We start from the raw sequence: 15,112 nt of genomic DNA, 5'->3' as shown, positions 1-15,112 counted from the left end.
AAAAGGCCTGAAGAGGGCAGCAGCGATACACCAAGTGACTAACAGAGTAATTATTTGCTGGACCAAGTCACATGCCAGAAGTGAACGAATAGCTTTCATATATTTGTGCTTAGCCAGTGCTCTGTCCAGAGTGAAGGGGTGAGGAGTCTTACCCAGTACAGCAGAGGGAGTTTTGACCTGTGTGCAAGGCAGTAGGGTTATCTACTAAGCTATAGAACCTCAAAAGCTAATGTTGGAAGTATGTGTGGATTCAAAACATGTGCTTCACTGACAAGACAGATGGGAGATCTTTGGAGGATGGCCACAAATTCAAAAATGCCAGAGTGAGGGGAAATGAGTTGAGGAAGTTGACACACAAACTGAGTGTTCCACAATTAGAACATTACTAAATATTTGTCAGGAGAAATCCATCACTGTTAATAAAGTAATGATTACAGTTGTATTTTGTAAATAAACAGCAACAAACACTTGCATAGAACATTCAGAATCAGATATTTGGAAGCGCGGCGGATAGGAGGTAGGATTACTTTATTTAGAAAAAACACGATGCATTCACACAGTCATCCTCACACAAACAACTGCAATAAAACAAATGTACAATTATTTTTATTATATAAATTATAAAAATAAAACCTTAGAATATAACATCTGTACATCAATTAACAATATATTTCTTTATTGAAAGTGAACAACGAAGGGAGTGTAACACGCAGTTCAGATGCAACAGGCCTATCTGTAACAAAAGGGCAGTGAGATTTTGCAGTTGAATTTTAATGATAAATATGTACCTGTGTTTATGCTACTAAATGCTGAGAGTAGACTATATCTGTAAGACAAATAGGCTATATACATCACTCTGACTGCTACTTTCCCTCATGTTAAAAACAAAAACACAAACTGAAGAATGACAGACATCTTTCCAAAGACAAATGGCAGTGACATGCATTTACAACAGCCAAATATTTAGATTGTTAAAGTGACAACTACTTCTGGATTGACTGGAAAAAGAACAACAAACAGGACACTGCAATGAGAAACAAAATATACATATACAGACTTTTGAAACAGATATCATTATGGCTACTGAACATACCACGCTCACTAAGAACGTAGCCTTAACCACTTAGAATCATATCCTTCCGCATCACTGTTTTTGGACATAAGCACTTCTCTTCTGAAAATCCTCCTCCAATTACTTTGGTGGTTACAGGTGCAGCTTAGACAAAGACATTCTCTTTCCAAAGAAAATCCCAAAAGAAACATATGCTATAGTCCTTTTTTGCTCTGAACTTTACTAATTGTTTTTGACAGAGTCCTTGCTGAGAGTTGTGCTGTTGCAACCAGCATGCTGTGGTCCATGTTGAGTCATTCAGTCTACACATTTAAATAATGTGGAAACTGTCAGTTAGTAGACGACCAAAACAAGCAGAAGTTAACGCTTCTGATTTGAGTTTACAAAAACATTCCACACCCCCTTCCTTTAATTTAAGTTATATTAAATTAAGACATTTAAAAAAAAACTTCATTGATTCAGCACTAGCCACCGTCGGTTAACTAGCATCTCCATTTCATGTAATATGTTCTTCAGTAGGAGGCTGACAGACTCATTGCTTGGCAGCAGTAAATGTACAATCAGTTTTCACCTTTCATTCAATGGTCTGTGCTGCCTTCATGGACAACCAAAGCAGAACTGCTACATGGTGCCAACAGAACGATAGAGAACACCTCTTACTTTATTTCATGAGTGAATTAGGCAGAGGCACTTCCTTCAGCAGAGTCTTCTGATAGTCCTTCTTCACGTCACTGGAATAAGACGTCTACAGTCCAGCCTGTGCCATCTGTGGTTGCGGTGGGATGCCATCTCTGTCCGAACTGCAATCTGAACACTTTCACTGTCCATCAGTAAATTTTTGTTTTAGATAAACAATATTTGAGTCAGCCTAGGCAGCTCTTTTGGTGTTCAGTAGTCAAATGGTTTGGTCCACTTTCAGGCTTCCAGCATCCAGATCTGCTATGATTTGAATGACTCAGGCCTGGGGTAAGATTAGAACATGCACACAGCAAGTACATGATATTCATATGTATGATTGTTTGTATGTTTTGGAGATGGTAGTGAGAGCTGGGAATGATCATAAGCTTGCACACACCATGAAATATCAAACTCATAAACACACAGCGCTACATACATATGAACACAGACCAGTTCACAAGCTTAAAAGATAGAAAAGAGCTTCCAGAAACAACCAGATACACAAGATGAGTATTTGTGTATTTGTCTGCACAGGCTCCAAGCATTTCTATCTGTAATGTATGTACAGTATCTGATCATTAGAAATGCTTGCTCTTCCAGCCTTTCTACACACTAGTACACAAACATATAGGAAGTGATGTAGGTGCATTTGTGCAGTGGCAATAATATTTCCATAATGTGTCCTCAGATTGAGCTCTCTTCACACTGTGCCAATGGCGCACCTCTTAGCATGTGCAGCTTAGCCAGTTCTTCCTCCAAACCTACAAGTCCATCTCCCATCTCGTTAAGCCCTTCCCCCAGTCCTTCCTCCTCTTCCTCCAGCCCCGCCCTCTCTTGGCCATCCAGCTCTTCTGCCAGGTTGACCGCTGACTCCTGTAGCTTGAGTCCATTGGAATTAGAATAGATGTGAGTGCAGTTGTGCCCGACTATATGCCCGCCATGGCCTCCATGTCCATTCAACGTCCCGTTTCTTTTCTCCGTAAATGTCACTGATTCTGAGAGCAGACTGGCGCTGCTGGGGGACTGGGGTGTGTCTGAGGAGGGCAACAGGTCTCGCCCCTTTTCCGAGGTAGAAGAAGAATGACCACCTCCCCCTCGTTTGCCACGTCTCCAGCGAGTTATATAGAACACAGAACAGGGCAGGGCGAGGCCCAGAAAGAAGAACACCAGATATCCAACCACAAACTGACGGTTTCCCATTCGGGCAGCGCTGCTACTAGTGCTAGGCTCTCCAAGGGTCAGGTGGTACGCAGCCCTGCGGCAAGGGGGCTGATCCCGACCAGCTTCCTCACACAGACACACATAGGTGCCCAGGCTCTCTTGAGTGACCCGCACCTCCAGGTCAGAGTGGTGGCGGCGAGTGTGTCTATGGGGGGGGTGTTGCCAGTGGCAGGGTCGAGGAGACACTTGCACGCAGGACAACAGCACACGCAGCCCTTCTACCACAGGCAGCTCAGTTGTTGCAGGAGAGCAGCGATCTGTACCGAGAGAGAAAGACAAAAAGGGAAACTAAGCAAATGCAAAATTCTGTAATTTCTTATATGTATCTTATTTGTTAGGTAGCAAAAAAACTCAATAAATGATTTTTACATGATTTTTTCTCAATCTCTCTTTATCTCTTAGAATTAAGTCTGTTTTTCTTGCTGTGCCTTTAAGACTGACATATGGAAATGGACTATGTCCTGACAAGCTGACCTCTTTGCAGGTGAAATGAAGCACATGAAGGTCAAAAAGCAGTCCTTGGCTAATATGTACAGAACACGCTGTAAAATTAGGACTGAAATCCTTAGGAAGACTCGGGAAAATCCAGCCATTTCTTTTGCAGATCTGGAATCTTTGCAATGTGAGATTATTTTCAAGAAATCGAGATCCAGGCCTGTTTTTTGGCCAAGATGAACAGCACATCCACTTTTTATAGCTGAATGCTGTATTTAGTGTACCAGACTGCCAGATGCAGTTGTGATGTTGTTTAGTTGCTACTGATTGGTCTTACTCATCTACAAGTGGATGGCAAGCTTTGTGTGGTTAGGTTAAAATGGTTCACTTAAAATGTAAGGCACTGGGATAATTATGTAGGCTATAATAAAAAACTGCAGCATTTCACTCTTTTGAATCGCAAGTTTGATATAAAACAACTAAACTTTCAGCTTCATGTCATAAACTCAAAATGAGCTGTTTTTGCAGCTTAATTTCCATGTATGGATTATGTGGACTAGGAAGTGAACGGCATGTTTTGAAACTTTAAGAGTATTTACATACTCGATTGACACTTCAACTACTTATTTCAAAAAAGCAAAGAATTTTATGTTATAGACTGTTTAAAAACTATCCTTACAAGAAAGAATTATCCTAAATAATAAGCACTTTCTATGTTCACAGTACAGCTTTTGAGGTTTGGCAGGGCTTTTACCATTTGTACACCTTTCAAAACAAACACATAGGTGTCCATGTAAATCAGGATTAATCAACATCATAGTAGCACTGAGAAATACTAATGAAACGCACCCTCACCACTTCCACACTGGCTGTCCAAGTCTTCAGGCTTCAACCCCTCATCAGGTCTGGAACACAAATGTAATGGTGATATTAGATGATGAACAGAGAAAATGTTACACTGTGTTTATGTGTTTGTGGGAGTGACTCACTCTGAGACAGCTAGGTCGCAGGCACCCTCTTTTTGTTTCCACACACAGCCGAGCATACGTGCTTGCGCACAAACTTCACAGGTAGTGTATAGAGAACAGCCTTCTGCAGGTAACTTTGCCAGAGAGAGAGGAGAACCCACCAGAGCCTCATCCTGAGAAAGCAGAAAACAGTATACACTTGTACACAGTAAATCTTTGAGTATATATATGTGTATATGGTGCACTTTAAAAGAAAGCACAGAGGTATGGAAGGCCTCATTCATACTTGGTGTTAACATGCATCCTGGGTAATCCAATTATAAGTGGGCAACGCTGAGTACAGGTGTGAACAGGGTACAATGCTTGCAGACATGTTGTGATCCAAGCACTCAAGCCACATTCAGAGGTGGTCAGGGTTGCACACGACCACTTAACATTTCCAGTGTGAAGGTTAAAGTTGAAGAACCTCCTTAAACAACTGCATTAGCACAGCAGAGACAAAAGCTCTAGGCATAGCTTCATTTTTTGCCCCGTTTACAAGTCATAAACATGTGGTCTAAATATTTGTGACAACCCTTGCGATTACATGAAGATGGACTCTATAAAAGCTATATTTTTGTCTGACAATAAATGCAGGGAGAGACGGACATAGTAAATGTCAGACGTATCCTTTGTCCACTCACAAAATCTGAAGACTAGAGACACATTCAAGACACACAGAAATATCAGGTGTGAACGGCTACACGTTTCACTGACACTTATGATCAGATCAGACTTATAATCGCATATTAATACCAAATGTGAACAGGGCCTACGGGTAAAGTGGGTTGTAGCTGGAATGTAGTCTATCACAAAGCTTTGTGTAGGTGTGTATACTTACTTTGTGGAGCAGGATGTTGTTGATGGGTTCTGTGGCATGAAAGAGAGGGAGTTCTTGCAGAAGAGTTGCATTCTGACCCATTACTGCAACTCTGTGAAGCTCACCACGATCTATAGACATGCATTAAAAAGAAGCAAAAGATATTATAAGGACATATCACATGCATCACAGCTGAAGGCAGTTTGTGCAGTTTAAAAGCACAATTTTCATAACTATAAAGATATCTTGACATGTATCTTCATGAGTCATGTTGGATGAGCATCTTAGGTGGCTCATGAAGCTGCTTGAGAAAATGCAAAAGTGAGCTAATTTCTAAAAGAATCTAGAAGTGAAGATATTTTGATTTGTTTAACAGTTTGGTCACTGCTTAATTCTTTAATGCTTAATTAAACACTCTTTTTTTCTCCTCACCTGTTCCCAGATGCAGTACAGTAGCATTTTGCCTGATGTTGCCATTGGAGACAGTTGTCAGGGTGACACCAAGTTTGGTGTACGTAACTCCACTCCTGATCAGCAGGGGCACCGATACTACGCTGTCCTCCATTAGAGGGTGGTCTCGCATGAACGTCAGCACTTTATCAGGCAGCTTCAGTGATGACTCAAACCCCTCTGCTTTTAGAGCATTATTCAAACACTATAAAACGAGAGTGAGAAGACACTGACATTAAGATACTGAGTACTGAATTTTACAATAAATTGGATCACAGAATGCAAGTTCATTCAGCTGTTTTGGTTTAGGATAGCATCACCAAGTATAACATTAGTCTAGTTGTGTGCCTGGCCAGGGGCTGGGATGTGCTCTAGTGTTGGTTGTCTATACAGCATTACTACAATATTCCTATATTAGTACTGGTGAGATGCAGATAGTATAAGGTGGTATATTACTGTTACTGTGTAGTATGAGTATAGGTACGTACCTGGCCTGGTCTGGGCAAGGGCACTGGGTCTGGATTCATCCAGGTCTCACAGCTCTTCTTCAGGTCTTTAAAGGGACCATCCATCACCTTAGAGATCTCCTTCAGACTGTACACACACACTGCAGATATCTCCTCCCTCTCCCTACACACAAACACAAACTCACCTCAGTTATATCAGATATGAGAAAATATAAAAGGTACTCACTCATTAAACAGAAGAGAAGAGAAGAGAAGAGAAGAGAAGAGAAGAGAAGAGAAGATTGTTCAGATAAAGGTAAATGTGATAGGATCAACTGATTCTCACTGACCACTGTGACGTGAAAATGCCATAGAAGTGGGTGCTACTGGGGTCTCCTGGATGGTGCTGTTTGGTGAAGACATCATTAAGAACATTAAAGCGCTGACCACTCGCTCGGTCCTCACACACTAGCTGGGCCTTGAGAAATGTTGTCCAGCGCCTCTGTAAGGTCTTCATGCCCCCAATATCAGACTGAGAGAGAGAGACAGAGCATGTTTCTCAATGAAATAAAAGGTGATGGTTTAGGAAAAAAATGTAAGCAGCATGATCCTGGATCCTACCTTACACACTCGAGCCACCCTGGGCACTTTGACCTTGGTGTAGAGGTCATATTCTTTGGCCACTTCTGTAAAGAAGAAGTAGATCTTATCATCCTCTCCTGTTGGGTTGTTCTTTGCATCCTCTTGGATGAAGGCAGAGCTGACAAACTCTGGATCTGGGTATGACAGCAGATATGACAGCAAATATAAGACCATTTCACAGAAGTCTCATAAAGAAAAACATGTTTATTAATATGTGCAATACATTTTCAAATAAAGTGTGTTTAATTCCAAAATGCGAAAAGGTACAATAATGTTTCAGCCTTGATCGCTTTTTGAAGGAGACACAACACAAAGCAGCCAAAAAGAACATTTATTTATTTACATAAATCAATCTGAAAACAGCCTGTCAATCTAAAATCAGAATTAATTCTAGGCAATTCATACAAGTTAGAAAATGGACATGTACAAATGAATTCTGACTGTTTTTTCTATGAAATCTCACAAGCGTTATAAAAGGACTTCAGGGGCAAAAATTAAATATTTAGGATACGGGCCCTTTAAATGTTAAGTAGTGTTTTAAGTATACATTTAGATTTTTTTAAAGTACAACTTATTTGAAATACATTTTGTGTCAATGCTATAACATTACAATGTGTCAAAGCTTTGTAACTGAACATAGATTAAAAAGTGCATTAAACAAAATTTTTAGTGATTTTCCTACATTGCATAAATATGCATGTAACATTAAATTCAATTAAATTAATTTGGTTAAAATGGGAAATCTCCATTCCAGCTGTTTACAGTTCTACAAATAATGGATCTGATACAATATGACTCATGTCTCCATGGCTTTTCAATTCAGCAGAAGGAAATGGCTAAGTGGACATGTTCCCAATCGCTCCAGGATGGAATTCTTTTTGATGGTACAGCATACTTGTTGCCTATAAACAAGGCAGCATACTGTTGCCTATAAACTTGGACAATAGGACAAGATACCCTGTGCATCTTTTGCCATTCATTTGTTCATAGGACACAGAATGCTTTGCTTTTTTCCTGCATAGGTATGTGTTGTGTGTGTGTCTTACCACTGAGCCAGGTAATCGATTGCTCCGTCCGGATGCGCTCCTGCTCAGGGCCTGTTGCCCTGGAGATGTCAAACTGCGTGCCCAGGAAGTTACTGGTGGCAGCAGTGTACAGGATGCCCCCTGAGAGAGAGAGAGAGAGAGAGAGAGAGAGAGAGAGGGAGAGTGATAGAAATAGAAATGAAGTAAGCATGACGGAAGGGGTGAAATAATAATAATAAAAAAAACAAGACATTTTTACTACTTAAACTCTAATGATACTATTGCTGGTGCTGGTGAAAAACACTGTTCTGTGTCTCATCTCACAGAACTAACTGTGTGTTTGCTGAATAACTATCCATCCTGAACAGTCTGATGCTGTTGCTTCATCTACCTTGATTGGGTGCCCACTGCTCGCTTCACCTGCATGAACTGACCCTCCTGATGATATTGCTGCTGCACAGACTCAAATTATTTATAGCAATTGCTTCAGCTGCTTTCCCCTTTCTGTATTCTAATATTTTATACTAATGTTAAAACTTCTCTGTTCCTATGACTATTTTGTTATTGTTTGCTAGTGTTGACCAGAAGAGGATGGGTTCCCCTTTTGAGTGTTGGTTCCACTCAAGGTTTCTTCCTCTTGCTCTTAGGGGGTTTTTCCTTGCCACTGTTGCTATTGGCTTGCTCACGGGGGCTTGGAACCAGCTTTTCTTTTTCTGTAAAGCTGCTTTGTGACAACACCTGTTGTAAAACAGTGCAATATAAATAAACTGACTTATCACAGGAGGGGTTTAGCAGTGTAGATAAGGTAGACAGTATGATATCCTGTACTTTTGTATTGTTATACAATACTGGCCTCGCCTGGAGATCAACAGAGAAACTTTTGGAAACCAAAATCCATTTTAGCACCACAGTTGATGACAAAAGTTGGGAAAATGTAACTCCTGATGGAACATTCCATGGACCACAGTGACACACTGCCATTGCCACTGGTGGTGGCAGAAATTTCCATTGCTGCTCAACTAAAAAAAAAAATGGAATACGCAAATTGCCATCAGCCACCTACCACCAGCATGTGAACAGCAGCTAGCAGCTATGGCCTAGCAACATTGTTATAGCAAGGGTGGCAAACACCAACTAGTCGACTTCATTATAACTAAACAATTGTTTACTTTGCATTAAACGTGCTAACATCAGTTCCTGTAATAGCATCTGTAGCAGGCAGCATGCCAAGACAGTTAATTTATTTATTTGAATATTGAGAACGAAAAAAAAAAACAGCACCTTTGCAACCATTTTTTCGCAACTTGTTTTTGACAGTCAGACATCTGTGGGGTTCAGAATGGGAGGACTAGGCCCCCTTTGGCCCCCCTGTAGCTGCACCATGGTGTGAATGTTTTTGTGTCATACCTGCCATGACTGCAGCATAGTGTTGACTGGGCTCGAAAGGGCATTTCCCCTTCCCAGTCTCCATCCTCACACTGCCATCCTCTAATGTTTCCAGAGAGAACGTGGAGATGTTCTGAATAAATAAAATAAAATAAAAATATCAGCTGTTGTTTTGTTGTATGAAAATTTCATGTTAAATAGACCAACAGAAACACTTATAAATTACTTCGAAGAAATCTGAGTTTAAGAACGGCGTCCTCACAAGCAGAGTTACCATTTCAGAGAAAGTTTTGTTGCAACACTGATGATAGCAAACAATATACAAAGAAAAAAAGAAAGAAGGATGCATCATGGATGTATAACACCTTTCAGTTTGTGTGCAAACAGGCTTGTTCGTTTGTAGCATGTTTATCTGTCACTGTTCTTTCACACCTCTGAGCTTTAGCCGGATTACCATCATGCATATGTCTGTTTATGTACTTGTCACATCTACTATACCTGTCTTATCAATGTATCCATGAGCTTGTGTGTCCTTGTGTATGTATGTTCAGCTGTCATGCACTGTAATGTGCGTGTGATGTGATGTGTGAATGGGTGTGGGAGCATGCCAAATCAGTTTAGCCGTGGACAGATGAACACACACACACACACTTACCACAAAGGCACATTGGGGTTCGAAGGCATACGTCCCGCAGGCATAGATGCGTCCATCTCCCAGAAACTCCAGCAGACGAATGTAATTATTGCAGTCGGCCTGAAGAGGGCAGCAGAGACAGTCAGCATGACTAACAGAGGCCAATAATAATGTGTAAGATGCACCACAGTGGATCGGGGTCTAGACATTGTACAATTCATCAGTGATTGAGATTAATGTGATGAAAGTTGAGCAACAGACAAATAAAATTAAAAGAACTCAAAGCAGGGGCGAGCACTGCATATAAGGTCCTCATACTGGGTATTTAATAGTAACACCTTCATTTGATAATAATATATTTTCTATATAACATAATTTATAAGATATTCTCTGTTTTATTATGCTTTTGTCTAGAATGGTATGAAACATTAAAGTGGAACTCAATATTAAAAGCTTTTTGATAATAGGGCATATGAATCCTGTATATTGTCAGGGAATTTATCATTTTATGAACCATTGATTATGCATTGCAATTCATTAAATACAATATTAATAGCAACATATTTTTAAAAGCCAGAATCTAAGACTGAAATAATAATGCATTATGTTAAACCAAAACATGTAAACATGAATATCATAAGGCACAATAACCCAGTTCTTTAAATACTTTTTGTTTAAAGGCACTCTAGACTAGACAAATACTAAATCCTTGAAAGCACGTCCAATTAGATGATAACAATACTGACTTTAAAAAAAGACTATAAAAAACACTTATACTTCAACAGATGTTCACAGTTAAGTGACCCTACACCACTTAAAGACAGTAAAGACCAGACGTCACTCTTAAGAGAAATTAAGTGTTTTAATACAGGCTATCATAGGGTTAAACGCTCTCTGGGGAAAATGACCCATGTTTATTCAACAAACCAAAACATCTCCTTTTACCATTTTCTGCATGTGATTTAACTAAAATATTTGCTAAAGCCTTTCATGTTAGTAAATATTACACCAAAACTGAGAAATAATATTTTCTTATCTGAAATTATGCTTTTCTGATAGCAAAAGAACCCTGTTCCATTATCTGGAATATTACCTTTCGTGATCAAATTTAGTGTGTTTTGTAGTTCATGCTAAACAGAAAGAGAACTAGATAAACATCTTTTTAATATTATTTTTGTCAGATAAGGAATAATAACATGGTTTTATAATATTTTTATAATATTAAATAATTAAATAAATGTATGTCCTATAATGCATATCGTCACTGTCCAAAGAAAAACATGTATCTCCAAAACAGTAACTGTACAGGAGAGGGCAAAATGTACTTATCTTTAAACACAAGTCGAAGGTAAGAATTTTTTCTAAGCAGTTTTGGAGCATTTCTATTGGTTCATTCATCATGACCTTTTTACACATTATAAAGAACGGCTGCTGTGCTGAAATGATGTAGAAAAGTAATGATCACAAAAATTGGAGATGCATGTTTCTGCTCGAACATGTATATTTATTGGCTTGATAAGGTCTTACAATGTTTATAAGACATCATCAATAAATATTTTATCTGTAGAAGATTCATATGAAGTTTTTACAACAAAAGGTAAAGGTTAAGAATCTGATCTCACAGTGAGATGGAATCCTTGCATGATCTTAACTTATAAATCACACCTTGGGAAAAACAACAGCAGATGTCACTGTCAATGTGACAACAGCATGGGTGTGACCCTAAAGGCTAAAGAGGTGCTGCCCAGAACTAACCAGAGAGGCACAAACACACCACTGCTCAGAGCAGTGGAGCTGACAAACCCTGTGCATATTCATATGTTCATAGGTCTGACTCTGGTCTTCCAGTTCCCTTTAAAGAAATATCTCCAGTATTTCTCAAAGTAAGCTTCATTCACTGCACATGCAACGTGATCGATTACCACAGGCAACAATTTCCCTGCAGTAAACTCTTTTAATAGAAGTGATTGAGAAGATGTTTCAGCATCTTCCCACCGATCTCTACTTTGTATTTCGAGTGAACAGGTTTTCAGTAAGTAGAACTTAGGCAGGAAAACCTGTATAATGTAAAACTTCAAATTTTCATGAAAAACACAATTCCACCAATTTTTCACATTTTCTGCATAATTTAGTCACTGAGTTGTAAGCAAAGTTGTTTTAAGTGGTTTGATATAAAGTAGTTTAGTGTAGAGAAATATACTGACTTGGATTTATTTACAGTGGTGGTGATAGAAACCAGTGGTCTTGATATCTACAGAACAAAACTTAACATAAAACATAAAATACTGTCTCAGGCATCAGAAGAGAACTAAGAACTTTCTGTGAGAACTTTCTGCGAGGGAGCCTCTAGAAGCGTGAAACTGTTCAGATGTCTGGTTCCTATCACAACCACTTTGAACAATTCTGACAGTTTCTCTAGAACAGAAACATATCTGAATGTCTTCGTTTACATCTTATACATTTGATCATGCAGAATTTCTGAAAATGTTATGATTTCTTCTTTAATTCACTTCCTTGCAGCGTATAGAACGTGAGAGTGAACAACGGGTCTGTTTAATTAGTGTTTTTAATGTGTTTCAATCAAAGACCAATCAGGGTGAAGCAGATCCTGATTTTCATGTAATTTGAATGAATTGTGTATGTGTGAATGTGATTCAAATGAACAGCAAGCCTAGCTCTACCACCACCCCTCTCTCTCCCCCTGTGTCTCTATCTCCTTGTCTTTTGTTTGCTTAATCATACCCTTTGATCGTCACCCACTGGGGCCATGCCCCACCTGCCAATCATCCGCAGCCCCTCCCCCTACCACCAGCATGGAACAGAACGTGGGTAAAAGGCAGCCACTAAGTGGCCTAATTAACTCTCTCACACACATACTGGCCCCATGTGCAGCTTCCCACAGAGAGAGAGAGAGGGATAGAGATGGATAGAGCAACAGCAGGAAGAAAGGAGCATATTAATTATGTTCTCTTAATTAAGGACAGCAGGTAAATTGTGTATTTATGATGCAGCGGTAATAAAGGGATTTGCAGTCTGTGTGTCATATTACACATTCACTGTAGAAACACACGTGTGTACACACTCCTTCACTATTCATGCGCACAAGAGTAAACACACTTCAAGAAATGCTTGGATGCTTCCTCTTCTGTCTCCTCAGGGGAGAATAAAGAGAGAGAAAGTGAAAGAATACATACAAACAGAGCCCAACAAACAAACACACACAGAGCACTCACCACTGTCTTTCCTTTACCCACACAAGCCGTCCTCTTATCCTCTGGAACACTCCATTCAATCTAGAGAAAGAGAGAGAAATAGAGAGCAGAAAAACAGAGAGAAAGAGAGAGTGAAATAAAGGGGAGGGAGAGAAAATGAGAGAATAGTTTTAGAGAAAGAGAGAAAGAAAGAGATAGGGTGGTGAGACAGAGAAAAGAGAGGGCGAGAGTAGAGTTTAAAAAGAGAAAGAGAGAGAAGTATTGTGAGGGAGGGAGAAAGAAAGAGAGAAAGAAAGAGATAGGGTGGTGAGACAGAGAGGGCAAGAATGGTGTTTAAAAAGAGAAAGAGAGAGAAGTATTGTGAGGGAGGGACAAAGAAAGACAAAGACAGAAGGAGAGAACAGGGTTTAGAGAGAGAGGCAGATGAAGAGAGAGAGTCAGAAAAGAAGAGGTAGATAGAGGGAGAAAGAAAGACAAGGACAGTGAGTGTTTGAGAGAGAAATAGAGAGCAAGAGATAAGGTAGTAAGACACAGAGAGAAGACAGGGAGCAAGAAGGAAAAAAGAGAGGGGGTAAAAGAGAGAGGGAGGGAGAGAGGGAAAAAGAGAGAGAGAGAGGTAGAGTGAGTGAGAGACAAACAGAGAGAGAGAGAGAGAGAGAGAGAGAGAGAGAGAGAGAGAGAAAGAAAGCGAGGGGGTTAATGCTTTGAACTTAGGCTCAGAGGTCTGGCACAGGAGTCCCCAGTCAAAAAAGGAAGGAGAGTGTGCCCTACATGAATATGCAAATGCTCATTTGGCCCAATAAATACATTAGGGATAATTACACAGGAGCATGTGCAGGCAGCCCTCATCACATGCTATTTATTCATTTATTCATCAAATAGATCTGCATTAGGGCTAAGCACTAAATGCATAATTTAAAAAGTTTAGAATATTTGACCCAGAGACTTTTATATATGATAATGATACAAAATATGCATCAGTAATATAATATAACCTGGTTATGTCTTCATTGACAGCAAGCAGGATGTTCCTTCCTCTCAGGATTAACTATCCAGGAACTAACTTAAAACCATATCAGTGACTGTACACTATTTTTGGCCAGGGACTATTTTTGCCACTACATTAAATCCAGACCGTTTTGCTTTAAACATAGATAAAAGTTAAAGGTGCTTTTTATAAAAGCACTCTGGCGCATTACTTTAGCTCTAGACTCAACATTTAGGCTACTCCACCCACAGACCGTCTTAGCTCCTGGTGTTTATTTGAAAGGACAGATCTTACCTGCAGGCTAATGTACCAGACAAGACGGTGAAGCTGCTCTGACTTCACTACAGTGGTATTGTTAAACCTGCAATATGATATTTAACGCAATTTGATATCAGACAGAGTCATACTGCTACTAAGCATGTGACTCAGTGCACACTCAGCAATACAGAGAGTGTATACCTGCCCCTAATACACTAAGAAATAGAGTTAAAGGCCATATACATGTACACACAAGGTACATGTGCTAGTCTGATCTTAGCCAGCCGGGCTGTAATGGGGAAATCAGAGTGGATGGCGATAGGGGTAATTTGGTTAGAGAAATGGAGCAGGCAGAAGAGATGAGGTCATTGAGTTGAGGAAGCACAGATTTCTAATGAAAACCCATTTGGCCTCTTCAGATTAATAATCTTTTTCTGGCAGTATTCTTACCCTGGCAACTATCAGGATGAAGTGTAGCGTATAACAGCACTTCCGCAGATAAAAGCCTTACAGAGAGGAGTTCGTTTTGCTACAGCTTATCATCACCCGTTTTTATTTGATATGGTATTTGCATTTAACCTGATGTGAGGTAATTTCTCACTTGCTCTATTAGCCCTACCCCCATGTTTTTGTATAATCCAATGAGCAGAAAGGAAATTTACCTTGCGTCTCTTTGATAGGTTGGCAGTATCCACAGCAACAATTGCATCTCTCGCCCCCAGGTAGAGCATCCCAGACGACTGGTCCATCAAGAAAGTGCTGAAGTTAGCCACGCCCCCAAAGTCTCTCCCACTCACCATAGAGCTGACTGCTGAAAGAGAAAGAGAGACAAGATAGA

The 15,112-nt window shown here is 39.9% G+C and overlaps 1 protein-coding gene across 2 annotated transcripts in view; it reads right to left on the bottom strand.

Annotated features, from left to right (window-relative positions):
* Window positions 1–590: 590 nt before the first annotated feature.
* The window catches only part of sema4f (sema domain, immunoglobulin domain (Ig), transmembrane domain (TM) and short cytoplasmic domain, (semaphorin) 4F), an 82,358-nt gene continuing 67,836 nt past the window's right edge, over window positions 591–15,112 (bottom strand). Inside the window, exons 2-14 of one of the 2 annotated variants that reach the window (XM_017699672.2) lie at window positions 14,937–15,082; window positions 13,050–13,109; window positions 9,838–9,936; window positions 9,204–9,315; window positions 7,818–7,937; window positions 6,751–6,905; window positions 6,480–6,661; window positions 6,172–6,313; window positions 5,666–5,888; window positions 5,255–5,364; window positions 4,396–4,547; window positions 4,256–4,311; window positions 591–3,228 (exon numbers count right to left, since the gene is read on the bottom strand). In XM_017699672.2, coding sequence (XP_017555161.1) covers window positions 2,435–3,228; window positions 4,256–4,311; window positions 4,396–4,547; window positions 5,255–5,364; window positions 5,666–5,888; window positions 6,172–6,313; window positions 6,480–6,661; window positions 6,751–6,905; window positions 7,818–7,937; window positions 9,204–9,315; window positions 9,838–9,936; window positions 13,050–13,109; window positions 14,937–15,082 — 2,351 coding nt within the window. In that variant the 3' untranslated portion in view covers window positions 591–2,434. Of the gene's footprint in view, window positions 3,229–4,255; window positions 4,312–4,395; window positions 4,548–5,254; window positions 5,365–5,665; window positions 5,889–6,171; window positions 6,314–6,479; window positions 6,662–6,750; window positions 6,906–7,817; window positions 7,938–9,203; window positions 9,316–9,837; window positions 9,937–13,049; window positions 13,110–14,936; window positions 15,086–15,112 lie in introns of both variants that reach the window. The other variant, XM_017699671.2, reaches the window with a different exon arrangement.

This window comes from Pygocentrus nattereri, chromosome 2 (genome assembly GCF_015220715.1).
Source record: "Pygocentrus nattereri isolate fPygNat1 chromosome 2, fPygNat1.pri, whole genome shotgun sequence".
NCBI classification, from domain to species: Eukaryota; Metazoa; Chordata; class Actinopteri; order Characiformes; family Serrasalmidae; genus Pygocentrus; species Pygocentrus nattereri.
The sequence above is the reverse complement of the archived record's forward strand: the minus strand, read 5'-3'. Positions and strand labels throughout refer to the sequence as shown.